The sequence below is a fragment of the Lynx canadensis genome, chromosome A2 (genome assembly GCF_007474595.2).
Source record: "Lynx canadensis isolate LIC74 chromosome A2, mLynCan4.pri.v2, whole genome shotgun sequence".
NCBI lineage: Eukaryota > Metazoa > Chordata > Mammalia > Carnivora > Felidae > Lynx > Lynx canadensis.
Genome location: NC_044304.2, coordinates 39,952,662 through 39,979,604, shown reverse-complemented (window position 1 = coordinate 39,979,604; position 26,943 = coordinate 39,952,662). Strand labels below are relative to the sequence as shown.

The 26,943-nt window shown below is 41.1% G+C and overlaps 1 protein-coding gene across 1 annotated transcript in view; it reads right to left on the bottom strand.

Annotated features, from left to right (window-relative positions):
• Positions 1-12,880: 12,880 nt before the first annotated feature.
• GXYLT2 (glucoside xylosyltransferase 2) overlaps positions 12,881-26,943 on the bottom strand; it is a 75,546-nt gene continuing 61,483 nt past the window's right edge. Inside the window, exons 7-8 of the mRNA XM_032592489.1 lie at positions 18,849-19,021; positions 12,881-13,523 (exon numbers count right to left, since the gene is read on the bottom strand). Of these exons, the coding sequence (XP_032448380.1) occupies positions 13,341-13,523; positions 18,849-19,021 (356 nt within the window). The 3' untranslated portion in view covers positions 12,881-13,340. The remainder of the gene's footprint in view (positions 13,524-18,848; positions 19,022-26,943) is intronic.

The window sequence follows — 26,943 nt, the reverse complement described above, 5'->3', positions numbered from 1 at the left end:
TATTTTTATTTAAAAAATTTTTTTAACTTTCTTTATTTATTTTTGAGGGGGAGGGGCAGAGAGAGAGACAGACACAGAATCCCAAGCAGGCTCCGCACTCTCAGTGCAGAGCTTGATGTGGGGCTCGAACTTATGAACTGCGAGATCATTACATAAGCTGAAATCAAGAGAAGGACGCTTAACTGAGCCACCCAAGCGCCCTTATTTTTATTTTTTAAACGTTTACTTATTTATTTTAACACACAGAGAAAGCATGCACGAGCAGTGGAGAGGGTCAGAGAGAGAGGGAGAGAGAATCTTAAGCAGGCTTCGTGCTCAGCTTGGAGTTTGATGTGGGGCTTGATCCCACAACTGTAAGATCATGACCTGAGTGGAAATCAAGAGTTGGACACTTAACGATTGAGTTACCCGGGTGCCCCAAGCTGTGACTTTTCAAAAAAAAAATTTTTTTTTTACATTTATTTATTTTTGAGAGACAGAGAGAGACAAAGCACAAGCGGGGCAGGGGCAGAGATAGAAGGAGACACAGAATCCGAAGCAGGCTCCAGGCTCTGAGCTGTCAGCACAGAGCCCAACATGGGGCTGGAACTCACAAACCGTGAGATCATGACCCGAGCCGAAGTCAGACGCCCAACCAACTGAGTCACCCAGGTGTCTCCCAATTTATGACTTTTTAAATTGACCTTGAAATGAACACACAGCTCCAGTACACTTTTCTCCTATCACATTGTAATTTTATATTTATATCCTCAATTAAAATGTAATCTATTTGAAATTTGGGATTGTATCTTATTTATCATGGATCTCCAAAGCATACTAGTGACTTTAGCACTTAATAGACACTCAATAAATATTAATTGAATGAATGAATGAATGAATGGAGGGCCTGTTGCCTTTGATTCTCCTTATTCAATGTTGATCTAATCATTAATGTCTAGCTAAACACAAGTCAGTAGGATCGATTGCTGAATCAACTGAATACCATACGGAAATCAATGAACATCAAACCTTATCTCTTTCCATATACATAAAAATTAACTAAAAATGGATCATGTATCCTCACATGGCTGAGAGAGAAATGTCTCTTATGTTTCTTTTTGTAAGAGCATTAAACTACCCTCATGACTTAATTACCTTTCAAAGGACACACCTTCTTTTTTTTTTTAATTTTTTTTTCAACGTTTATTTATTTTTGGGACAGAGAGAGACAGAGCATGAACGGGGGAGGGGCAGAGAGAGAGGGAGACACAGAATCGGAAACAGGCTCCAGGCTCTGAGCCATCAGCCCAGAGCCTGACGCGGGGCTCGAACTCCCGGACCGCGAGATCGTGACCTGGCTGAAGTCGGACGCTTAACCGACTGCGCCACCCAGGCGCCCCAAAGGACACACCTTCTAATACCATCACATGGGGGTTAGGATTCTAACAGAAGAATTTTGGAGGGACACATTCAGTCCCTGCAGTATAAAACATAAAACTATACAATATTTGAATACAAAACCAGGAGATTATTTTTGTAACCTGGGATAGGCAATCACTTCTTAAAACACAAAGCATAAAACAGAAAAAATTGACAAACTGGACTTTAACAATAAAAAACTTTTGCTCTTAGAAAATGCATTAATGGGGTACCTGGGTGGCTCAGTCGACTTCGGCTCAGGTCATGATCTTGCGGTCTGTGAGTTCGAGCCCCGCATGGGGCTCTGTGCTGACAGCTCAGAGCCTGGAGCCTGTTTGGGATTCTGTCTCCCTCTCTGACCCTCCCCCATTCATGCTCTGTCTCTTTCTGCCTCAAAAATAAATAAACATTAAAAAAAATTAAAAAAAAAAAGAAAATGCATTAATGGAGCCCCATTAAGAAAATGAAAAGGCAAACCATAGATTAAGAAAAAATATTTGTAGCACATATATCAAAGAATTTATATCCAGACTATGTAAAGACTCCCAAAATTCAATATGATATTAACAACCTGATTTTTTTAAAAAATGGAAAAGATATTTTAAATATTTTATCTATAAAGATATATGAATGTCAGATGAACACATGAGAGGATGCTCAATATCATTAGTCACTAGGAAAACACAACTTAAGACCACAATAGGTGGGACGCCTGGGTGGTTTTGTCGGTTAGTGTTCAACTCTTGATTTTGGCTCAGGTCACGATCTCATGGTTCGAGAGTTCTGGCCCATGTCAGGCCCCACACTGAATTTGGAGCCTGCATTGGATTCTTTCTCCCTCTGTCTGCCCCTCCACACCTCTCAAAATAAATAAATAAACAAACATTAAAAACAACACAATAAGGCATAACTTCATACTCACTTAAATTGGCTAAAATTAAAAAGATTGTCCACACAATCTTGGCAAAAACGTGGGGCAACTGGAAGTACTAGCGGGAATGTAAATGGTACAACCACTTTGGGAGACAGTTTAGCAGTTCCTTGAAAAATTACACATACACTTACTGTACTACTGTACTACTCACCTATTTCATTTTTTAAAAATTTTTGTTTTGTTTTATTTTATATTTGAGAGAGAGAGAGAGAGAGAGAGCAAGCAAGGGAGGGGCAGACAGAATCCTAAGCAGGCTCCTGGCTCCAAGCTGTCAGCACAGAGTCCAACACAGGGCTCAAACCCATGAGCTGTGAGATCATGACCTGAGCTGAAGTAGGACCCTTAACAGACTGAGCCACCCAGGTGCCCCTCACCTATTTCATTCCTAGTTTTTGACCGAGAGGAAAAAAAAAATGTCCAAAAACTTGTTCATGAATGTCCGTAACAGCTTTATTTGTAAATCCCCAAACTGGAGACAAGCAAATCCATCAACAGGAGAATGAGCAAACATATTATGGTTAATCCATAGAAAGAAATATTACTCAATAGTAAAAAGGAATGAACTATTAATACATGCAACAATGTGGGCTAATCTCAATTATGCTGAGTGAAAGAAGTCAAGCAAAGAGCACATATTGTGTGACTTCATTTATATATAATCCTAGAACCTGCAAACTCATGTACAGTAACAGGAAGTAGATCAACAGTTAGCCAGGGACACAGATGGGAAATGAGATAGATTGAAAGGGGTATGAAGAGACTCTTAGATTAGAGACTATTAGAGGTGATGAAATATTTGTTACCTTGTGAAGATGGTTTCAAGTGAGCATACATAAGGTACAACCAATCTAACTATACCTTTTAAATATGAGTAGTTTATGGTATTTCAGTTATTACCCATGACAAAGTTATACAAAACTATTAATGACTAGCTAAATATAACTCATAAACCTAACAAACAAAATAAAAACCCAAGTCCAAAATATAATGTATTTTAAATGCATACCTTAAAAAGGAAATAAAGGATAATGGAACTCAAAGCATTTGGGAATCTTTGAAGATCAATAAAAACATCCAACTAAGCTTATTTATAATATAATGGAAGTAATAACCATGCTACAGCTCAGAGTATAAATGTTATACAGCTTGAATATGTACAATAATAATAGCTAGTAAAATCCTGTGATGGGAGAAAACTCAATAGGAGGATGTATAAGAATTCTAGTTTCCAAATATTTTGTGTGGGGGCTTAATTAAAATCTTCCCAAATGCAAACAGAGATGAAGAAGAAGGCAAAAGGGAAGAAGAAGAAAAAGAAGAGACAGAAGGAGGAGAAAAAAAGGAAGAGGAGGAACAGGGAAAAGGGGAGAGAAAGTGGGAGGGGGAGTCACACTGGGGGAAAGAGAAGAATTAAATTCATAATAAGTAAAATAAGATCATAAGTATTAATTTTTATTTTTTATTGGCATGAAAAATTTATCAGTTGCAGATGATGAAACAAAGATTTGAGTACAAGTGGTTTATTTGGGGCCAAATCCAAGGAAACACCAGTAGAAGAGGAGAAAGTGAGACAGGGAAGGGAAGGAAGTGAACATGTTAGCAAACATGACAAAAAATTATATTAAAGATAAATAAATAAATGCAATCTGAATTTCATTATATATTAAAAGATAATATATTATCAAGGAAATTACTGTGTGGGGAGTTTGAGCGCTCTTTCTGTGAAGAATTCTGTGTGAGTAGTTTGGGCTCTCTCTCAAGAGTGGAGAATTCTGGGACAGAAAACCAAGTGTCACTCAACCTGAGAGGAGAGAGAGCTGGGGTATGTATCCACCAAGCCCTGTCAATCAATGGTTGAGGGCTACTCTCAGATGTGTTAATTTTCCAACACTTCCAGCCTGTCCATAGATGAGCAGGAGCAGGCTGCAGTGGAAATAGAACCTTCAGGCAGAGTCCCAGGGGCTGGAAATTAGATTTCAAGCTGACATGCATGGAAATAATGTGTATTAAGGAAACAAGGGAGGGCATTCTGTACTGGTCATCAATTACATGCCAGATACTGTAACAACTAAACAGACCGATAGTAACCTTAAGAAGTTTAAATTTCCTCTCACTTGAACACAGCTTCTTGGTTTGATGTTAGCTCTCTCCTACACAACCATGCACATGCAGACAATAGCAGAATATCAGGGGAACACTTATAAACAACTATCAAGATTTAAACATGCCAAAGCTGGTATCAGCTCTTTTATTTTTCCTTTAAGTCTGTCTGCTTGCAATCATATCTAATAACAATAATTTAGATGCAGGAGAACTCAATTTCCTAATATGATATTTAGACTTGTTCTGTCACTAGACCCAAAGCACAGAGTAGCAATCCTTAAAAAATATATATATTTTTAAAAATTTATTATTATTTTAAATATAATTTATTGTCAAATTGGCTAACATACACCGTGTAAAGTGTGCTCTTGGTATTTGGGGTAGATTCCCGTGGTTCATCACTTACAATGCAACACCCAGTGTTCATCCCAACAAGTGCCCTCCTCAATGCCCATCACCCATTTTCCCCTCTCCCCCACACCATCATCCACCTTCCATTTGTTCTTTGTATTTAAGAGTCTCTTATGGTTTGCCTCTCTCCCTCTCTGTTTGTAACTATTTTTTCCCTTTCCCTTCCCCCATGGTCTTCTGCTAAGTTTCTCAAGATCCACATATGAGCAAAAATATATGGTATCTGTCCTCTGGCTGACTTATTTCACTCAGAATAATACCTTCCAGTTCTATCCACATTCGTGCAATTGGCATGATTTCATTCTTTCCCATTGCCAAGTAGTATTCCATCATATACATAAACCACATCTTCTTTATCCATTCATCAGTTGATGGGCATTTAGGCTCTTTCCACAATTTGGTTATTGTTGAAACGGCTGCTACAAACATTGGGGTACACGTGTCCCTATGAATCAAGAAGTGCTATTATTCTGACAAGATCTAAATGCTCAATAAACAGGCAAAGTCATTCCCAAGAGTCTCTTTATAGTTCTAGCCTGAGAAGACACATCTATGATCATGATTTTGACTCTCACCTCTCAGAGTCTATGGGACTGTGGACTGGGGGGATGGTGATAAAATACTCTTGTCCAATAGTTATGAGAATGCACCCCCCACTGCATCATCCATTCATATTAGTTGGTGAGTCATTTCTGGTATGAGAGCCTTATTTGGTCAATGGTAGTTCTCAATGAAGGGAAAAAGATACATTAATTTTAAAACATACACCAGGAGAACACTTTTCTTGATGTCTTGACCCAGGTTGACAATACAATTTTTCAGCTGGACATGGAGACAATGTATTTTTCCAAAGATGGACTGATTCTATTGAAATGACATGAAAGTTTTATGGCTGGAATCCTAGAAGGATGTGTGGTTTTCAATAAAATATTAATGAAAAAAAGCATTGTTAAAATGATACATTTCCCTTGGCATCACTTAAGCCTTGAATTCAGAGCTATTTCTGGACTTTTCACTCACATGAGGCAATACATTCTCTCTCTCTCTGTCTCCCTCTCTCTGTGTCTTTTCCTGTGTATTAATTTGAATTGTATTTGCTGTCACTTGCAATTGAAAAAGTTTTAACTAATTCAGAAATTGGACCATGCGTGGTGTGGTTTCCAGGCAGCCAAAATCCTACAAATGTCCACAAGAGAGCCACAAAAAACAGATTATGGAAACACAGAGCATTTAAGTAGAAAGGAATTTAAACATTATCTAACCCAACCATGTCACTTTTAGGACAAGCTAGTAAATCTCCAAGAAATTCAATGAATCAATATACTTTCAATGAATGAGACTTTAGAGGATAGGGTATTATAACCTAGAACCCTGAACATTTACAGGAAAAAAATAGTTTTTGAGAACAACACTCAAAAGTCAGTAGAGTGTCATGAAGTTTTGTGGATAGGAATTGGTCCCAATTCATGATGCAGCACAATCACCTCATTTATTCTCAATAAATATATTTTGAGCACCAGAAATGTATTAGTCATTGAGTAAGGTGATGGGCATAGAACAGGGAACAAGATCAGCAAGGAATATACATACCTTCAAGGAACATTGTGTCTAGTGGGGAAGGCAGTCAATAAACTATAAGTTCTACACAAATAAGTATTGTTGCTATTATAATATACACTGCAAAGGAAAAGGTTGACATGAATGAATGTAAGAGGAGGACCTGCCCCTATGGCAGTGTGGTGGGGGGAAGGGGGGAGGGTTGGGGATCCAAGAAGGTTTCTGAGAAAATGGTATTTAAGTCAAGACCTGAAGGATACTAGAAATTTGCCAGGTGAATTTGCAGGTTGGAGGATTCCAGGCACATGCAGAGTCTCTTGATGGGTAAGAGTTTGGCTTCTTAAAGAAAGGGAAAACAAGCCAGCATAAGTGATGATTAGTGGAGTGGAGAAGAATAACTCAAACAAGGCCAGGAAGATAGGCAGAAGGTAAGATCACACAGGGACTTCTGGGCAGTTTGGAAAGAAGTTTGGACATTATCATAGGAGCAAAGGAACCACTCTTCACACACAGTGGGGTGGGTTGTGGTTTGGAGGGGGCCAGAATGAATGCAGAGATAAGACAGGCATGAGAACAACAATCCAGGCCAGAGATCAAAAGACCGCAGACAGTACTAGTTTCAATGGAGGCAAAAGTGAGGATAAATACAGGAAGTGGACTCTTAATATTCTGGAGGTATTCTCTGGCTTTCCTGTACTGGTTGAAGTTGTGTGTGGTCACTTACAGTATGAAGGGTTTTTGCTACCGCAGAAACTGGTATCAGGGGTGGGGTGTTTTAGTGGGGAAATGATGATTCAACAAGGAGGGTGGTGTGCAAGGAGGGAGAGGAAGCAGATGAGAGTAAAGAATAACAGCCAGGTTTCTGGAATGAGGCAGCGAGGGGATGGATGCTGGTGACGTTTACCAGCTTATAAAACAAAGGAGGAGAAGGAAGGGGAATACCATAGGATCATGATGGCATACCAGAGAGCTACTTTTGAACTGTGTTCCAGCTTAAGGACTTGATAAGAAAGCCAACTAAAATAGGATTGCTTTGGGAAGGGTAAAACTACTGAAGCCAGAGAGTCTCAAACATTTCCACCTATGTTCCTGTAAAGCAGAACTTCAGCGTGTCGATGTTCCGGTGAGTAAAATCTCTGACATCACGGCAGACAATTCAGCTGGCATCCCTTCAATCTGATATCTTTTAAAAATCCACTAGCCAGGGGTACCTGGGTGGCTCAGTTGGTTAAGCCTCCAACCCTTGATTTTGGCTCAGGCCATGACCTCACGTTTTTCGAGTTCGAGCCGCCCTGCGTCAGGCTCTATGCTGGCAGTGCACGGCCTGCTTGGGATTCTCTCTCTCCCCCCCCCCTCTTTGCCCCTCCTCTGCTCGCTCATGCTTGTGCACACAGGCTCTCTCCCAAAATAAATAAATAGACTTAAAAAATTTTTTTTTCAAATCTATTAGCCATTTACTTAGTGGAGGTAGAGTTCCACAAACAAGGAATTTTACAAATTTTGAAATTTTGTGTCTCTGTGTTTATTTCTTATCACAATCCAGAAGGAGAGTCATCCTCAGCCCTGTCCTAGTAGGTGGGAAGTATGAAGTGGAAAGAGGGTCAGGCTGAGAATGGTGGGACTAGGATTTAAACTCAATGTAAACTGCATGTAGTTCCTGAAGCTTATATGTCACATAATAATTGGTTGTGGGTTCCCACTTGTTCCAGAAAAACATATTCAAGTATCTTAGCTTTTTAAATGTTTTAAAATATAAGGAGGGAACTCAGTAGATGCATGGAGTACTTTGTGCTGATTTTAAAAAAGAGATTAGGGATTGGGGGGAAAACCTTTATAAAGACTCAAAAACTCATGGTACAGTTCAGTTATTTTTGATATGTTACTAGCTTTACAAGTAAGTTTCAACTTTGCTAAATAAAATGTGGGAATGGGGACAACTGATTTTTACATCCTCCAAATTCTCCTCGTATCTCAAACACAAAACACCATTAAAACCAAACAGCATATAATTTATAGTATGGCATTTGAAAAACACTTTTTTTTAATTTTATAGGGCTCAAACTCACAACCCTGAGACCAGGAGTCACATGCTCTGTGGATCAATCCAGCAGGCACCCCTATAATACGGCATTTTTTAAAATGAAGCAAAGTTTTAATGATTTTTAAAAATAGGCTAAGCTGTTTACCAAACCAAATATTACTTCACCAATCCTTAAAAGGAAGGAATTAAATATTACTATTTAATATAAAATTTTAAGCTTGAAATCTTAAAAAAATTTTTTTTTAAATGTTTATTTATTTTTGACAGAGAGAGAGAGACAGAGCACAAGCAGGGGAGGGGCAGAGACAGAAGGAGACACAGAATCTGAAACAGGCTCCAGGCTCCGAGGTGTCAGCACAGAGCACAAGGCAGGGCTCGAACCCACAAACTGTGAGATCATGACCTGAGCCAACGTTGGACGCTTAACCGACTGAGCCACCCAGCCGCCCCGTAAACTTGAAGTCTTATAAAAGAAAAGAAACACACTTCCAAAATAACACCAAAAAAGACATGTCTTTTTTAAAGCTTTTAATTTAAAAAAACAAAAACAAAAACAACAAGAAATCGATAAAACAAGAGATGGCATTCAAAAGGACAAGTAATTAAATCATAATATTTCTGTTTCTTTTAATTTGCTGTAACAATTAATTTTCTTTGGAGTGTTGTTTTTTTAACGTGCATTTCTTCCCAAAGAAAAATCACTAAGAAATAAGTTTTCCAACATAAAAAATCTACTCGGGGTTTCCTTGGGACCTATAAACAACGGGCGCACTTTCCAGGGACAACACAAATGTGAAACTAATGATGCAGAAACCGCACCAGATTCTTACATACTCAGGCATACGGTGACACAAACACCAGTGCTTTTTCTTGAGGACTCACGAGACTATTTCCAGTTTTGACCTGGGAAGAACAAAAACTAGGATAACTTTCTCTGTTTGGCAGAGAAATCTCATCAGCTTCAAATACCAGCGCTGTCACTGTGAAATGAGTTGACCTAAGGTGTCACTCTCTATAATTCAATTCACAGAGCACAACGGATTCACAGAGCTCTTTCTGTAAAAGGCATGTGCGGTGCGTGTGTGTATATGTCTATGTATGTGTTGCATGGTTTGTAAATTTTTTTGAAAATTTCTTATCATAAAGATTCCATCTAAGGATTAGAACTTCCTTCTGCCTGCACAGGGTTCCCCAAGTTCTGTCACTCTGCCACTAGCACCAAGCCTCTTGGTAATACTTAGAAGCCTGCATCAAAGACAGGAAGGGAAAAGCAGAAGTGAAAGGGAGATGAAAACATAGGACCCAAGAAACAGAAAAACCTAAGAAAGCTTGCTTACCATAATACTAATTGATGATATAATAATTTGTACCCCCATGGCATCCAACATAATTCTGAACTCAGTGTGTTTCTAATTTCAGTCATAAAATCCTGTTCATGTTAGCTTATCCAACATATGCAACCTATCTTTTTTTTTGTATAAATAACAGGCAAAATTTGTACATAAACCTAAATTTGTACAAATGTTGTCCTGTCCTCCAGGTGGGTTGGAGTAATTACTCTATCACCGGATCCCTATTTTGTGACCGTGAATAAGTTTTTGTATGGCATGCTTGTTTTATCAACACCATAATTGTAATAAGATAAATACTCTCCAACCTGGATGAGTCCATATAAATACCAATTTCAATAATAAATCCACCCATAGTCACAATTTGCAATGGAAGTCCTGAATATGTATTAGACATTTCAAATAAATAGCAAAGCTGGAGTGTCATACCCTGAAATGCTAAACTGTCATTCAGGAAGTTGAAGGAAAACTTGAACATATTTTCTAGCCAGTTAATTTTTTTTAATGTTGAAATTTTCAATGTAAGTCACAATTTCTGAGGTTTATATTAGAAAAGAAAAACTCAGCAAGAAAAATATTGTAAGCATTTCTAGTGACCCTACTACTGAACGTCTCAGTCTCAATGCATACAACAATACTGTTACATTTTGCTCTCAGACCCTGTTCTTTCATTTTTCCAGTGGAACTCTGTAGTCACATGTGTTTGAATAGAATTCTGAAGGAAACAAGAAGAGGGGATGACAGAACCAGTGTCATGCTCTTCCTGTATAGATTCTACGTGCCATATGGAACAACCTAACCTATGGCAAACTTCAGATCACAGGGTACATGTTTTAGGAGTCCACCAAATTAAAATCTGTGGTTCCCAGATTTCAAAGGCATTAATGTAGTAGTTGTCTGGGAATTATCAAAGGCAGAGGAAACACCACCTCGTGGTAATATACTGGATGGAAAACAATTAGCATTTTCAGGTAGTAGGGATTGCGAGAGAAAATTAACTGCAGATTCTCCACCAGACTCACCTCAAAATTTCAGGATACCATGAAGAAATTCCAAGGCAGAAAACCACACTAAATTCTAAGGTTTCACATTCCCATCATGCATCATTCTAGAATGTTCTAGAATTGTATCATGGACCTTTGCTGGAAATCTGATTCTATGTATTCAGACCAGAACCAATAGTTAAGAGTTGCGGGTAAGATTCTCATAAAAGAAAAGGCGTTTCTATATTCAAAGTCTTTATAGCACATTTTTTGTAGGACTCACCAGAGGAGGAATAGAACTTTTTTAGGTTTATAAACCACCAAAAATGTGAATGACGTTTGTAGGGTTTGGTGGCCATGCTGAACATGTAGCAAAACTGGAATGGAAGTCAGGCAATCATGTTCACATCCTGGCTCTTTCAGTAAAACCATATTTGTGGGTATGTAGGGTACTTTTCCTCCATCCAAAAGACAATCCAAAAATTCCTCCACAGACTTTAGACATAAACTAACGAATGACATCACCTTTAATGGTGAAATGAGGAAACATAAAATATAACAGTGAAGAGTTCCACATCTTAATGGTAATTTCCTTAACAAAAATAAATCACCTGACACCCAACTGATCAAAAGGAGGGTATGGGCTAATACTTTAACATTTTAAAATTTGCTACTACCATAATGGTACTATATCCCAATATTAATTGGCATCTACATATTTCTTTGTAGTGCTGAGGTTTTCATATATTTTTGCACGGTTAAGATTTCTTCTGTGGATATAGTACCTATGATATCCTACCAGGTTCCAATATATAGCATACCATATTTGCATTAACAAAATATTATTTTTCATTTTATACTTTTAGATTACTGTCTATATATGATGAAAAGTATTTAATATTTTTGTCTCCAAACTTCCTCTGTAAAAGAGGATGCATCTTATACATACCTGTATGTGTTACAGAACAGCAATTATATTGGGTATGCTTGTTTCTTTGGGTTACAATTTCCTTCTTTGTCCAATGACAGAGGTCCCTACTAAGTTCATTAGGCTGTTGCAAACATCAAGATCATTTAGGCACAAGGTTTTTGAGATAAATAAAGCATTATAAAAAATGTTCTTACCCTGTTACCAGCTACAGGAGCAACAAGGGATTAAGTCAGATCCCTCTGGGGAATATAGAATTTCCTCTACTGTAGCTAGGTGATAAGACCTGCTCAGTTCCTTGGCTAATGGATGGGTCAGCCTAGAGAAGAAAAAACATTTAAAGAGACCTTTCCAAGGCTGGTAGGAGGTTGAATTTTCTTGCCAATGGAATCAGCTGAACTATCTATTCTGTACATGTAAGTTTGAAGTTGGCCTTCAATTTCCAACCGTTGCCCAAGAGTTTAAAGAAGAAAGAAGGTCACACCTATGAAAGTAAGAGATAAGGTGTTTTTGTCTGTAGTTAAACACAAAAACACATCTCTGTTAAACTGACCCCTTGCGTTTAACACAATGACTGAATTTCCTTTCAGAAGGTATGGTTGCATAAATATTTCTTATGATTTAACCTTCCACTAATCTAAACAATTTTTCTTAAAAAATACCCCCAGATATGCTTCATCCTTTAACACTGCCCAATTAGTTGAAATTTGAATACTTCTTCCAGCTCTGTAAATACAATCATTTTGTCTAAATTTTTGTCTCAACATAAAAATCTCAGCATAGGGGCCAGCTTTTACTCAAACTACCTGTTTCAGATATGTATTACAATGGAAAAGACAACCAACAAATAAATATACGAGTAGAAAAAAAAGGCTGGAAGTAACTACCTTTAAAATAACTGGTTGGTAGGATTATGGCTAATCTAATCTTGATTTTGGTCCACTGGCCTACATCCTCTACAAACTTTTTTTTTTTTAAGGTTTATTTTTATTTATTTTGAGAGAGAGATAGACAGCAAGCAGGGGAGGGGCAGAGACAGAGAGAGGGAGACAGAATCCCAAGCAGGCTCCACACTGTCAGAGCAGAGCCCAACGCGGGGCTTAAACTCACCAAACGTGAGATCATGACCTGAGCTAAAATCAAGGGTTACACACTTAACCAACTGAGCCACCCAGGCGCCCCACTCCTCTACAACCTTTGAACATTTTTCTGTTTTACAACAAGCATGTATTACTTTTACAAGAAGGGTATGGGGGAGTCATTGACATAGAAAGAGTCTCAAGAATACTAGATAAATATACAACACGAGATGCCTCTGACATTGTCTCAGACACTGAACAGGAAATGGAAGGCTCACAAAAGTTCCTCTTCACAGCTAGCTCAACCTGCTTGAACAATGCTAAGTGTGTAATAATATTTTTTTTTTAAAAAGAGAGAGATAAATACCATTTTAGAAAAAATTAAAGCACATTTCCTTTTAGGGGCGACTAATTCATCAACATTTAACGAAGTTTTTAAAACGCAATTGTCACAGAGCACCATTAAATATTCACATGAAAGAGACCCAGGCAGCTTAAAGATGGACACGTCCTTGTTCTTGAGATGCCCAATCCACTTGCAACAATATGAAAAATATTCAGTGCATCTGGTTGGGGCCCACATGGATGATGACGTGTTTCTCGTAAGCCCTTTTCATTGTTTTCTCGATTTGCTTCAAAAACACTTGTGGGATTCGTCCACATAAAGTGTGCACAGTCTCCAAAAACTTCAGCTGGAGAGGGTAATACATGGATTGAAAGAGATTGTCTTGAAAGGGAAACTGAAAAATGGTTTAAAAAAAAAATGAAAGAAAATGTTTTAGTTACTGAAATGCCATTTAAAACGCAAACAACATTTACCGAAAAATGAAACAGGGAATTAAGCATGCAAGCATAGGTTTGGAAGTTCGTTTTTTTTTTTTTTTTTTTAATTTTTAAAAAATATTTATTTTCGGGGGAGAGAGAGAGTGCGTGCATGAGTGGGGGAGGGGCAGAAAGAGAGGGAGACACAGAATCTGAAACAGGCTCCAGGCTCCGAGCTGTCACCACAGAACCTGATGCGGGACTCGAACTCACGAGCTGTGAGATCATGACCTGCGCCTAAGTCGCACGCTTAACCGACTGAGCCACCCAGGTGCCTCGGTTTGGATGTTCTTAGACATAGTGGAAGGGAACTCTGAGGATAGCAATTCAAAACCTGATTCAATCCTGTGCAACCTGAGGCAATTACTTACCCTATTTGGGCTTCACTTTCTTTCTTTTGTTCTTTTTTTTTTTTTTTTTTTAAAGATGGTTTATTTGGGTCCTTAAAACTCTTAAAAGCTAAGACCAACATGTATCTTCAGGGACAGGATATTCTCTACATTGTATGCTCTTGCTGAAGAGAAGCAAGGCTCAAGTAGAGACGTGACATCACCTGCAATAAGACACTGAATTCCTCGTATATTTTGTTTGTCTCAATCTCTTCTTTTCCAATTTATTTGTTTATTTTGAGAGACAGAGAGAGAGAGAGAGAGAGAGACAGACAGAAGGGCAGAGAGAGACAGAGAATCCTAAGCAGGGTCCGTGCACTGCCACTGCAGAGCCTGATGCGGGGCTCCATCCCACGAGCCATGAGATCATGGCCTGAGTTAAAACCAAGAGTCAGATGCAGAAGTGACTGAGCCACCCAGGTGCTCCTGTGTTTGTCTCAATCTTAAATGAAGAAACTCTAGGGTATGTCTATAGTAATCTGATGAAGTCCACAGTTTGGCAATTACTAGTGAAATCTAACATCAATGAAATTCATTTTAATAATTCAGGTACCAAACACTGCTTGTTGGTTTTTTCCCCATGTAATCCTGTGCTTTTCTTTTCTTTTTTCTTTTCTTTTCTTTTCTTTTCTTTTCTTTTCTTTTCTTTTCTTTTCTTTTCTTTTCTTTTCTTTTCAAGCAGGCTCCCTGTGGGGTGTGGAGCCCAACGGCGCAGGACCTGAACTCACGACCCTGAGATCAAGACCCGAGCTGAGATCAAGAGTCAGATGCTTAATTGACTGAGCCACCCCGGTGCCCCATTTTTAAAAAAAACATTCTCTTGTCTTCCCATGGAAGGTGTCTATAAACAGAATTTTCCAAAATAGATCCTGAAGATCACGTAGTTATGAGCATGTGTCAAATTTTTATTACAATCTGGATGAAATGGAAAAGGCCTCTAGTAAATGAAGTTAAAGATTCATTGTTGGCGAGGAAATTTTATACAAAGAGAGTAGAAAAAAAAAAAAGGAAGAAGAGTGAAAAGGTCAGTAAATGCTTGCCTGGCAGCAGAGTGGGTGGGTGTCTGGTTTCCTAGAACAAGCCTTAATCCCTTTAAAGTTCATCAGAAATATTGCATAAGCGTGTTTATCAGAAATGCGAATTTCTTCCCAGAAGGAGATTATGCATTATGTAACGCAAGAAGGACCATGTTTGGGACAACTGTTTTCTTCCACAGCACAATTTAGACTACTGATCAACTCCTTTTTCATCATGGTGTCCCTAGTGATAGGAAAATAGGTCAAAACCTGGAAGTCATCCTTGATTCTTTCTTTCCCCCACGTCCCTCTTTTCATTAATCCACAAATGCTGTAAAATCTGTCTTTCCAACGAATCCTACATGTGGCCACCATTGCCAACCTTCCCGGTGCCACACAAGTACATGCCATCCCCATGTTGCTCCTGGATGTCTCCAGTAACTCTCATCAATAGCCCTTGTGTTTTCACTCTTGCCTCCTCGCACTGAGTTACTGAGGTGATACTTTTAAAGCAAAGATCAGACCGTATCACTTTCCTGCAGGGGCTTCACGCTGCAATTAAAGTAAGATTCCAATTCCTCTCTTGTCCTCAAGGCTCCATGTGACCTGGAATTGTCATTGGTGTCTCTGTCCTTCTGGCCACACTGAATTCTTCCCTGTCCTTCGGGCTCACCAAACTCACCCTTGCCTCAGGGGCTTTCCCTGGTTTATTCCTTCTCCTTAGCAGTATCTCCCCCTAAACTGCCCCAAGGCTGCCCCCACTAATCACACTACCAGGCTAGCGGAGGCCCCCTGAGGACCCCAGCTCACTAACGCTCCTCCCTACCCCTGACTCTCAGCCCATCACCCTGCTCCGGTTCCCTTTTAACACCTCTCACTACCTGGTACGATTTTTCTTCTTTCTTTGTTTATGTGAGTATCGTCTGGCTTCCTCCACCCACAATATATGTGTCCTGGGGACCAGGCTTTATCAGTCTTGTTAACTTCTGAGTTTCTATAAGCTAGAATTGTTCCTGCAATAGATGATTGTTGGAAGAACTACTGACAGAACGTGTACCTGATAGATGACTTCCTTGGGTCACGATGGGAGGAGACTGCATGTCCCCTTTGCCAAACACAGACACACAGGCTTAGGATGTGTGTGTGAAAGAGACAGAAGATGGAAAGGAAAGGAAGCAGGAAAGAGGGACAGAAGGAAAGGGGGAAAGGGGAGAGGGACAAGAAGAATATTTTCAGAGAGGGATGAAGGGAGAAAGAAATACAGTGTGAGAGAGAGAAAATAGGAAGAGAGAGAGAGAGAGCAAGTGAGACTATGTGGACAAGGTAGAAAAGGAGGCAAGTGTGAAACTGTTAATAACTTGTAATTATTGAGCACAACCATAGGTCATGTGCCATACTACAAGTTTAAAAACCATCAGTTTGTTGCGTTCTTGCAACACTTTTATGAGGTAGGTAATGTTATCATCTCCATTTCACAGATGAGGAAACTGAGGCCCAGTAAGGTAAGAGCAAAGAGTTAACGACTAATCACCAGAAAGGGGCAAAAATTGGGCCTTGAACCAAGGTCTGTTGACCCCTACCCCAAGCCCTGACCCCACCACATGATGGTGCCCAGCCCTGGGGACAGCGGGGAAACATGTCTTCCAAGAGGGAGTCTACTTCTATTCAGGTTTCAGGATGGGGTTAGAGCATTCCTGTCTTAAAATGATTCAGTGAAAATGGTCCCTTTAGGCCCATGGGAGGATCATCATTGAGGGTATTTGGCAGGATCATTTATGACACAGTTATTTGTTTTCTTTCTGCTCCTCCAGAAAGCAAACAAGATGTATTGTAACTCGAGCCACAGTTGCTCAATTCCAGACTAGGGTTGACAGATCACAAAAGAAACCCAAGAACAGCTCTGAGGTACATATACCTGCTGCATACTCATTGAACTTCTGTTTGTACTCCTCAATGGCTTTGCCCCTGGAGCCATGTTTGAATATCTAACGTGATGGTAGCACTAAGTACAGAACAAATTTTCTGTGTAATTAAATCACCTGGTCTTTGAAAACCACCAGCAGGAAATGCAGGAGAAGAAAGCGGTGTTAGCTTAGCTTACATGCAGGCTAAACTCATTCCCTGCAGAGAAAATTCTGGAAATTCCAGAGACTCTCCTTAGCAAGAGGCACAGTATTCACACACACAAAAATGTATGCCTGTGTCTCAGGATTCACTCCCACCGAAGCCCACTTGTGACCGTGAGGTTTTCTAAATTCTTAAGAAAAAAATCCTCTAAATCTACATACTTGATGTCTGGGGCCAGCAAATGTTTCCGATAAAGGACCAGATAGTAAATATTTTAGACTCTGTGGGCTACACAGTTTGTTATAAATACTCGTCTCTGCCATGATGGCTTCCAACCAACTACAGCCAAACACATAAATGAATGGGTACCACTGTGTCCCAATAAGACTGTATTTATGAATGCTGAGATTGGAATTTCATATCACTGTCTCACGTTACGAAATATTCATCTTTTCCTTTTTCCCCAGTGATTTACAAAACCATTCATAGCCCACATGTCTTGCAAACACAGGCAGCAAGGCAGATCTGGCCTGAGTTTGCTGACCCCTACTCTACGTCTTGGAATTACGGTTTCAAAAGGGACATCCCTGAATCTCTGCCACTCCTAGCAATCTCCAGATAAAAAGCAACATCGAATGCAGCGTTTCCCACAGTGTGGGATGCAAGGCAAAGGAAGGTAGTATTTGAGATTTTAGGTAGTGAACCCCAAAGTGAGGTTTTTATCAACTTTCCCATTTACTGCAAGAAAATAGTTCCCAGGTATCTTTAATTCCCCAGCACTTGCTAATCAATCCCTTCAAGGTTGTAAGAGGGGACCTCAGGCAGTGAGAAGTCCAGCTCCAGGCCAAAATTCTACTGTGTGATCTTTCAGACTCAATCACAGGTAATGACAAGGCTGCTGGCTGGCTCTGGAGGGGCTGGGAGCTACCTTTGTGACACCTGACTTGGTGCACAGGCAACGCCCTGTAGTTTACTTGAAGGAATTGGGGTCAAAAACTCAGGTCCCTGCCCTGGGCCAGCCACGCTCAGATGCATATCTGCATTCCCATCCCAGGCACCTCCATTTCGAGGCCTTCCAGGGACAAGGGATGGGAAGGATGGACACGGGAGTGGGGGGTGGATTGGGAGGGTGGTATCTTTCCACTCCTCCCTCTTTCCCTTCTCCTTCCTCCTCCCCTGGCCTAAGGTCAGGGTCCTAAGGATGCAGAGGCCTTGAGATGACTTTTGCCTCTAGGCTGCATTCTGCTGATCAGTACCCTTTGCCGGGTAAAAATGCAACATGGGGGCTAGTGCCTCTTTTTGCCTCTTGAGTACACTGTTGCAATATGTAAATAAACACTTGCAGTCGGACCCCTTTTCCTAATCGACCACCTCCACACCCACTTGTTCAACAGGATGCTGGCAACCAGCCAACAGGCTAAGCTCGAGCTGCATAATATCATTTTGTTCTTATTATGTTATCGTTACCCTAACACATTCCCCTCTATTATGGCAAATGGCACTGGGTTTCTTTCTGAAGATATTTAATTTCCTCCTTAAGTGAACTTATTTAAGGACAAAAAAAAGAGTGACTTAGTTGTAAATACTGAGTGGATATAGTGTGAGGGGGCAAGTGGATATAATGAAATAGTGACTGGGATTGGGGAAAGGGATATCACTCACTGCTTCTGGGGGATTCTCTGGCCTTCAAAGGCACTGGTGACCAAAGTGCCTGTACCGTCTCGTGCTGAATTAGCATGTGTCTGCTGAACAGCGGCAAGAACACACTTACATCCCGTATTGCTTCATAGAGTGCTTTGAAAGTTGGCTGCTTTTCATCATGGTAGACGCCGCGGTTCCCGTGCAGAACAGACACGCCTTCCCGCTCAGCCTCTTTGCAGTTGCTTCCGTACATGCAGTGATCGGGACGGTAGTTCCACTGGCACGGGAACACATAGAGACACTCTGGCGGTGACAAGAGAAAGACGTGTCCGCAGTCAGTGCCGGCTCTCCTCTGCATGACTGGTGCTTAAACCAGTGTTTCCATAATCTGCACACCACACGGGATTTCAGTGCATGGGAATGTGACCGTGACCCACAGCCCTGATGTCACTCCACTTTTGTGCTTATTTTGAGGTAGGGAATTGAAGGGGCACATGCTAATGAGGCTGTAGGTTTCACCCAAAAAAGAAGGGCAATGTATCACGGACAAGGAGGCAGACAAGGTCAGCAGACAGCCTGGGTCCGAATCCCAACTGTCTTCACTCAAAAACAGTGCAACCCAGAGCCAGTGATTCAACCTCTCTGTGCTTCATTTTCCTCATCTGTAAGAAGAGGACCTCCCTCTTACTGTGAGGATTAAATTTAAAAAACACTCAGCAGAATGCCAAGCACACAGCGGTGGTCAACAATGCTAGCGCTTATAATCCCCTCTTTGTAAAGGTTTTATGAAACAGACAGACTTGAATGGGAATCAAGATCGAAGCAAAGATTCCTCTTTGGATTAAAAACCAAACAACAAACAAAATCAACAGGAAGGAAAAAACAAACAAAAAAAACCCTACAAGGGTAAAGGGGGGGAATCCCCCCAAAAGAGCAAAGGGGAAAAAAAAGCCCCCGTGTCAAGGTGACTATATACACTGTGAGCAATCATGTGCACACTTGTATATTTGTGCGTGCGTCTCTAAGCTGGTGGTTCTTTGCCAGGGCTCCCCTGGGGCCATTGGGTGATGTCTGGAGGGAGATATGGAGGAGGCCACTACTGGTATCTAGCAGGTAGAGACCTGGGATACTCGAAACATTCCACAACGAACAGGACAGCCCCCATAAAAGTAACAGTGCCAAGGTTGAAAAACTCGGCTCTAATTCTGTTGGACTCAGAAAATTTCCTCCTGGTAGCTAGGGTTGTAAAATCAGCAATAAAGTCATGTCCACTGAGCTTCCTGGCTCTGTAGCTTGATGCCTTTTAGGGCTGGGGCTGGAGAAGTATGGATCAAAGCTCTCTGCAAATGTTTGTCACTGTTTATGAGAAAGGCCCCCAGTGAGAACACAGAAGCATTAGAGCAAATCAATTACCATTGTCAGAAGAGCAACATAAAGCTGTGCTCTTTTGTTGGGCTGAGAGCTCTCCCTTCTCATGGAAAGGACCACAGCTTAGAGAATTACAGAGAACTTCAAGATGGAAAGCACACATCCTCTCTGGCAGACTGTGTATAATAATTCTACCACTCAGTTTTTACAGGCCACGCTGACATCCAGGCACTCTCCAATTCCTAAGCATTCCCAACACCCTGTGAGCTTTTCCTTTTCTCTGGAGGACCCCTTTCCGCCATGATGTTGCTCTTACATTCACTTCCACACTTATAATCCATAGCTGGGAGAGAGTAGTGCTCATCCTGAAGTCACATTATCTGGATTTAAACTCCTCTTTTAGTTGTGCAACTTTTCTGCCCAACAGTGCAGAGGGGGGCATAAGGGTTCCATGAGGGAAAATATCTAAAAATGCTTCTTGCTTTTATTTTTTATTATTATTTTTTAAAGTTTATTTAGTTTTGAAAGAGAGAGAGAGAGCACAAGTGAGCAGAAGAGGGGCAGAGAGGGGCGCCTGGGTGGCGCAGTCGGTTAAGCGCCCGACTTCAGCCAGGTCACGATCTCGCGGTCCGTGAGTTCGAGCCCCGCGTCAGGCTCTGGGCTGATGGCTCAGAGCCTGGAGCCTGTTTCCGATTCTGTGTCTCCCTCTCTCTCTGCCCCTCCCCCGTTCATGCTCTGTCTCTCTCTGTCCCAAAAATAAATAAAAAATGTTGAAAAAAAAATTAAAAAAAAAAAAAAAGAAGAGGGGCAGAGAGACAGGATCCCAAGCAGGCTCCATGCTGTCAGCGCAGAGGTGAACGCGGGGCTCGAACTCATGAACTGTGAGATCACCACCTGAGCTGAAACCAAGAGTTGGTGCTTAACCAACCGAGCCACCCAGGTGCCCCTGCCTGTGTGCTTTTAAATGGTGTCTGACCTCAGCCCAATTGTGGCCTTTTGTAACCCCATGAATCCCATCACTCATTTCTGATACCTGCCTGCATCTGCAATTGCAATTCCTGCTTAAGCACCTGCTAATGTTCCCTGCTGAGTGAATCACCCTAGAAGCCATCTCTGTTTCTGTAAATATGCTGATTGAATCAACAAATATTTATTGAGCGCCTGCTATGCATTCAGTGGACAAAGGAAAGTCTGGTTCCTGCCTTCGTGTTGTTTGAGACTGGTGATGGAGGTTTTTGCCTCTTCCCAGGTAATGCAGGACCCACTAAAAAAGGAAACCTTCCCCTCTTTGCAGCCTCTGTAGAGGACCTAGTCCAGTGAGGGCACTCTAAGGCACAGGATGAATAGAAAGGCTGTGGAATCAAACAAAGGCTATGTTCGAAGTTGGCTTCTATCACCTCCTGGTTCTATGACGTTGGTGAGTTATCTGGACCCCAATTTAGAAGCAGTAAAAGGAAGCTAAATTATCTGGGGCTGAATTCCAGCTTTATCATGTGCTGGCTGTGACTGTACAGTGTAATGGCTAAGGAGGCAAGCTCTGAAGTCAACCCATTGGGTTTGAATACAGGATTACCACTACTTGCATGCATTCAGGCAAATTACATAATTTTTGTGGGCCCAAGTTTCATCATCTGTAAAAGGAGGAGGACTGTAAATATCACTTGTCCAGAAGGATTCTGGGGAGTACGAACTGAGCTTATAAGTATTTGGAACATGCTGGCACAAAAACAGACACTCAGGTTAATCGAACAGAATAGAGAACCCAGAAATGGGCCCACAAACGTATGGCCAACTAATTTTTGACAAAGCAGGAAAGAATATCCAATGGAATAAAGACAGTCTCTTCAGCAAGTGGTGCTGGGAAAACTGGACAGCGACATGCAGAGAAATGAACCTGGACCACTTTCTTACACCATACACAAAAATAAACTCAAAACGGATGAAAGACCTAAATGTAAGATAGGAAATCATCAAAATACTCGAGGAGAAAGCAGGTAAAAACCTCTTTGACTTCGGCCACAGCAACTTCTTACTCAACACATCTCCGGAGGCAAGGGAAACAAAAGCAAAAATGAACTATTGGGACCTCCTCCAAATGAAAAGCTTCTGCACAGCGAAAAAAACCATCAGCAAAACTAAAAGGCAACTGACAGAATGGGAGAAGATATTTGCAAGTGCCATAGCAGATAAAGGGTTAGTATCCAAAACCTATAAAGAACTTATCAAACTCAACACCCAAAAAACAAATAACCCAGTGAAGAAATGGGCAAAAGACATGAATAGACACCTCTCCAAAGAAGACAGCCAGATGGCCAACTGATACATGAAAAACTGCTCAACGTTACTCAGCATCAGGGAAATACAAATCAAAACCATGATGAGATACTACCTCACACCTGTCAGAATGGCTAACATTTACAACTCAGGCAATAACAGGTGTTGGCGAGGATGCGGAGAGAGAGGATCTCTTTTGCACTGCTGGTGGGAATGCAAACTGGGGCAGCCACTCTGGAAAACATTATGGAGGCTGCTCAAAAAACTAAAAATAGAACTACCCTATGACCCAGCAATTGCACTACTAGGCATTTATCCAAGGGATACAAGTGTGCTGTTTCGAAGGGACACATGCACCCCCGTGTTTATAGCAGCACTATTAACAATAGCCAAATATGGAAAGAGCCCAAATGTCCATCGATGGATGAATGGATAAAGAAGATGTGGGGTGTATTTTATATATATATATATATATATATATATATATATATATATACACACACACACACACACACACAATGGAGTATGACCCGGCAATCAAAAAGAATGAAATCTTGCGATTTGCAACTACATGGATGGAACCAGAGGGTGTTATGCTAAGCGAAATAAGTTAGTCAGAGAAAGACATATATCATAGGACTTCACTCATATGAGGACTTTAAGACACAGAACAGATGAACACAAGGGAAGCGAAGGAAAAATAATATAAAAATAGGGAGGGGGGACAAAACATAAGATGCTCTTAAATACAGAGAACAAACAGAGGGTTACTGGAGGGCTTGTGGGAAGGGGGACGGGCTAAGTGGGTAAGGGGCACTAAGGAATCTACTCCTGAAATCATTGTTGCACTATATACTAGCTATCTTGGATGTAAATTTTAAAAAATAATAAAATAAGTATTTGGAAGAGTACCTAGCACATTAGAAAGCATACAATAACTGTAAGCTGTAATAATTATCACCAATGTTACTGTTAAGAACTATTGCATTAGGTCACTGGTAGGATAAAACAAAATCAAGGGAATGAGTCTAGCATAGCTCCCAACACATAGTACGTTGGTAATAAATGTTTTACTCCAACTGTTTGTAGCTATGCAGGTGGCCAGTAATTCTTAAACTTTTATGGATCCACGCATCTCTCTCGGAATGCAATGAAAGCTTGGGATGCCTGGGGGGCTCAGTTGGTTAAGTGTCCAACTCTTGGTTTCAACTCGGGTCGTGATCTCACGGTTTTGTAAGTTTGAGCCCCACATCTGGCTCCAAGCTGACAGTGCGGAGCCTGCTTGGGATTCTCTGTCTCCTTCTCTGTCTGCCTTTCCCCCACTTGCACTGCCTCTGTCTCTCTCAAAATAAATAAATAAACTTTAAAAAAATTGTGAAAAAAGAATCTAACAAAAACTTTAGACCACATCGTTGGAAAAGTACAACTGGATATATCTAAGAATATTTGCTTATAAGTTTAGGGGCTTACTGATCTCCCAAAGACCAGCTAAGAACCCAGCGGTTGAACTCTGAGTATGCAACTTGTTTCTAGACAGAATTCAATTCACATCTTTTACAATCCTTTTCAGAATTTTTCAGAGGAAGAAACACAAAACACATGGAGCATATACATTGAAACAAGCATTTATTCACACACTGCAAGGCAGTGGTGTCGTTGGATGATAAGGTTCTGCTCCTGCTCTCGGAGAATTTATACTCTTGTACAGGAGACAGCATAGAGTATATAGTAAGATGAACATGTTTTTATCAGGTTTCATAGAAAGGAGGACATTTAAGTAAAGTTTCGTTTGAACTCAGGCTTACAGACTAAGGATGGGACTTTGCCAGTCAGAAATGCAGGCCTGGAAGAGCATTTGAGGAGAAAATGGCCGGATCATGGTGAAGAGTCTGGAAATCAGAGTGTGCTTTACAAAAGATGAGCCGTTCAATTTCGCTAGGATAAATTCAGTCTCTTCCAAGGGGAAGATAATGGTAACAAACTTGTCATATATAGAATGCTCTGACCTAAAACATTCAAGAAATATCAGTCTATAGTGGATTGCAAGTAACTAACTTTGATTCTAGTTTGAAGGAGAAAATGAATAAGAGAAAGGAATTTGCCTTTGGAAAGAGCGGGTGGCTCATAAAATCAGAGGTAAAGCTGAACTGGGTCAAGAAGTGGGACAGCTCCTGGGCTCTGAGAGGTGGGCACTAATTAATGTCGGCTTTTCACGACTGCTGCCAGTTCCACAACCTTGGCTACTTTCTACTCCTGGATCCCCAGTCAGGTTGGGAGGACATGGTCTGACTGGGTGAGTGGGAGTCAGAAGCAGACTAGGCTCTAAGATTGCTTGCAAGAGAGAATGGGGTATGGGGAGGGAGGGGGAGAGGGAGAGGGTGAAGAGACAGAAAGAGAGAGAGAGGGAAGAGTAATTCCCCTGAGAAAACTGGAGCCCTGTTACCCAAAGAAAGGAAAATCAAGAGCGGGCAGTTAAAAAGTAACAGACGTGTCTCTTTATTCACAAATTTTGCATGGGTTACACTTTGCAATCTCCATTTTTTAAGGGGGGAAGGAGAAGAGGGGTGGACTGAAGAGGCAACCCCTATGGAGATCAGTTGATGAACATGCAGAGTGGACTCATGATGGTTATTTGGCATGTGATCAATAACCATTCTGAAATGGATCTATTTTAAGCACGATTATCAGGGCTGTCAAAATCTGATGGTTAAAAATGATAGCATGGGGAAATGTCCAGGTTACTTTCCGCTGCTCGGGAAATAATACGGTGAGTGGTTTTAAAATTCCAAATCCCCAGAGCCTTAAACCACTGCAATTTATTTTAAAATATTTTTCCAAGCCAAGCCCTGTTTAAGCCCTGAGTCTTTGCTATTTTCCTCTCATTTTACATAGATAAAGAAGCTCATTAACTGATTATCTATGGCTCTGGAGTCCGTTAGTGATCCCTTCAGGGGTCTACATTTATTTCCAGAGCCTCCTAACTATTTGCAAAGTACTGTGTGAATTGATTGTTCCTTACGTTTCTGATTATTTCGTACTCTTGAGATCTCTAAGATTATGGAAGAGCTCAATGCCTGGTCATCTTCACTTCATGGTGAAACAGGCTTACTTCTCATTTGCTATATTACCAACAGAATGGAGGCTGTTGGATTGCATCATTAACAGTTATTTTCATTTTTTAGTTTTGTTTCTTTACTGTCTCATTCTGGAACTAGGCTTTCCTAGCATCCTCTTCTTCCTTCTTCCAGAATGTGCCCTGTTCCAGAGAAGGGCAATTAATTCTTCCAAGAAGGCCTCCCTGATCGCACAATCTAAAGAAGCAATCCTCTCCTTCCAGACAGGCTCTTTCTCTCAACCTCTCATCTGTTCCCTTGATAGCATTTATCACAACGTGTGATTTGGAGCTAGTTGCTGTTTTTGGAAGGCTACCTCTTCCAATTAAAAGGTGGGTATCATGAAAAGAGGAACTTGTCCATTCTGTCTGCTGTCATATCCCCAGTGCCCACCATGGTGGCTGGCACATAGTAGGCGCTCAAAAATACCTGCTGAATGAATGAGTGCATGGAACCTTATACGTTCCTTTACCACATGTGTTCTTCTGCTTTCTCTTACTTTCTCTTTCTCCTTCCTCTCCAGCCAACACTTCTGAAGACCAACCCTGCTTCAGGCGTGAAGTCTTGCACGTGAAAGACAAAAAGTAGATACAATCCCTTCCCACAAGGACCCTACAATCTTCATTCTTGTGCTTTGTATCAGAGCTCATGAAACCCCCAGATTCCCCAAACAATAAGGTGTTTCCAGTCTCCCAGAACAGTCCAACACCAGATAGTGGGGGCTGTCAACTCCGGCAACACACTCATCGCTGCCAGATGCTGGGAGCTCTTGGGGTGGGGGAGGGTCCAGGGTGGCTGCACACTCAAATGCAGGGCTCCAGTGACCCTGGCAGTGTGAGAACAAGGCCCTAATGGGGCCACTGAAGAGACCTGTGCCATGTGAGTATGTGTCCTGCTCCCTGTGGCCCCACCAAACCCCTCACTCAACTACCCTATGTAGAGCTCATGACAACCTGGGTATATATTCCAGGGATATTTCAGCTCTTCCCTCTCCCGGTGGGCAGCATCCTACTGTTACTATCTGGCTGAGTGCCTTGCCTCGTCGTCTATACTTGGCTGGTTTCATTTCCTTCCTTCCCTGCGCACAGCCCACCTTTATGAAAATTATTCCCGAAGAAAGGAGAGACCTAGGGGCTCATGTCTGAGAAAGGAAAATGCCACAAGGCCTTGCTCTTCTGGCTCCTGATGACCAGATTGTGGGTGGTCTCCCTATCCAAAGAGAACTAAGTTTCAGCTGGGCTGGAAATCAGTTATAGGCTGGGCTGGGAAAATTTGTCTCTCTTTCTCTCTCTCCTTGGTTTCTCTCTCTCTTCAAGAATGTGAATTAGGAAACATAGGGGGCTGTTACCAAATATGCATCATCATTGGCTGTGGGCTTGTTAGGCTGGGCCACATATAAAGAGAATGCTGAGAAATAGAATGGAATCAGGTAGGCGTGGAGAGAAGCAAGGACAGCAGAGATCCTGGGGC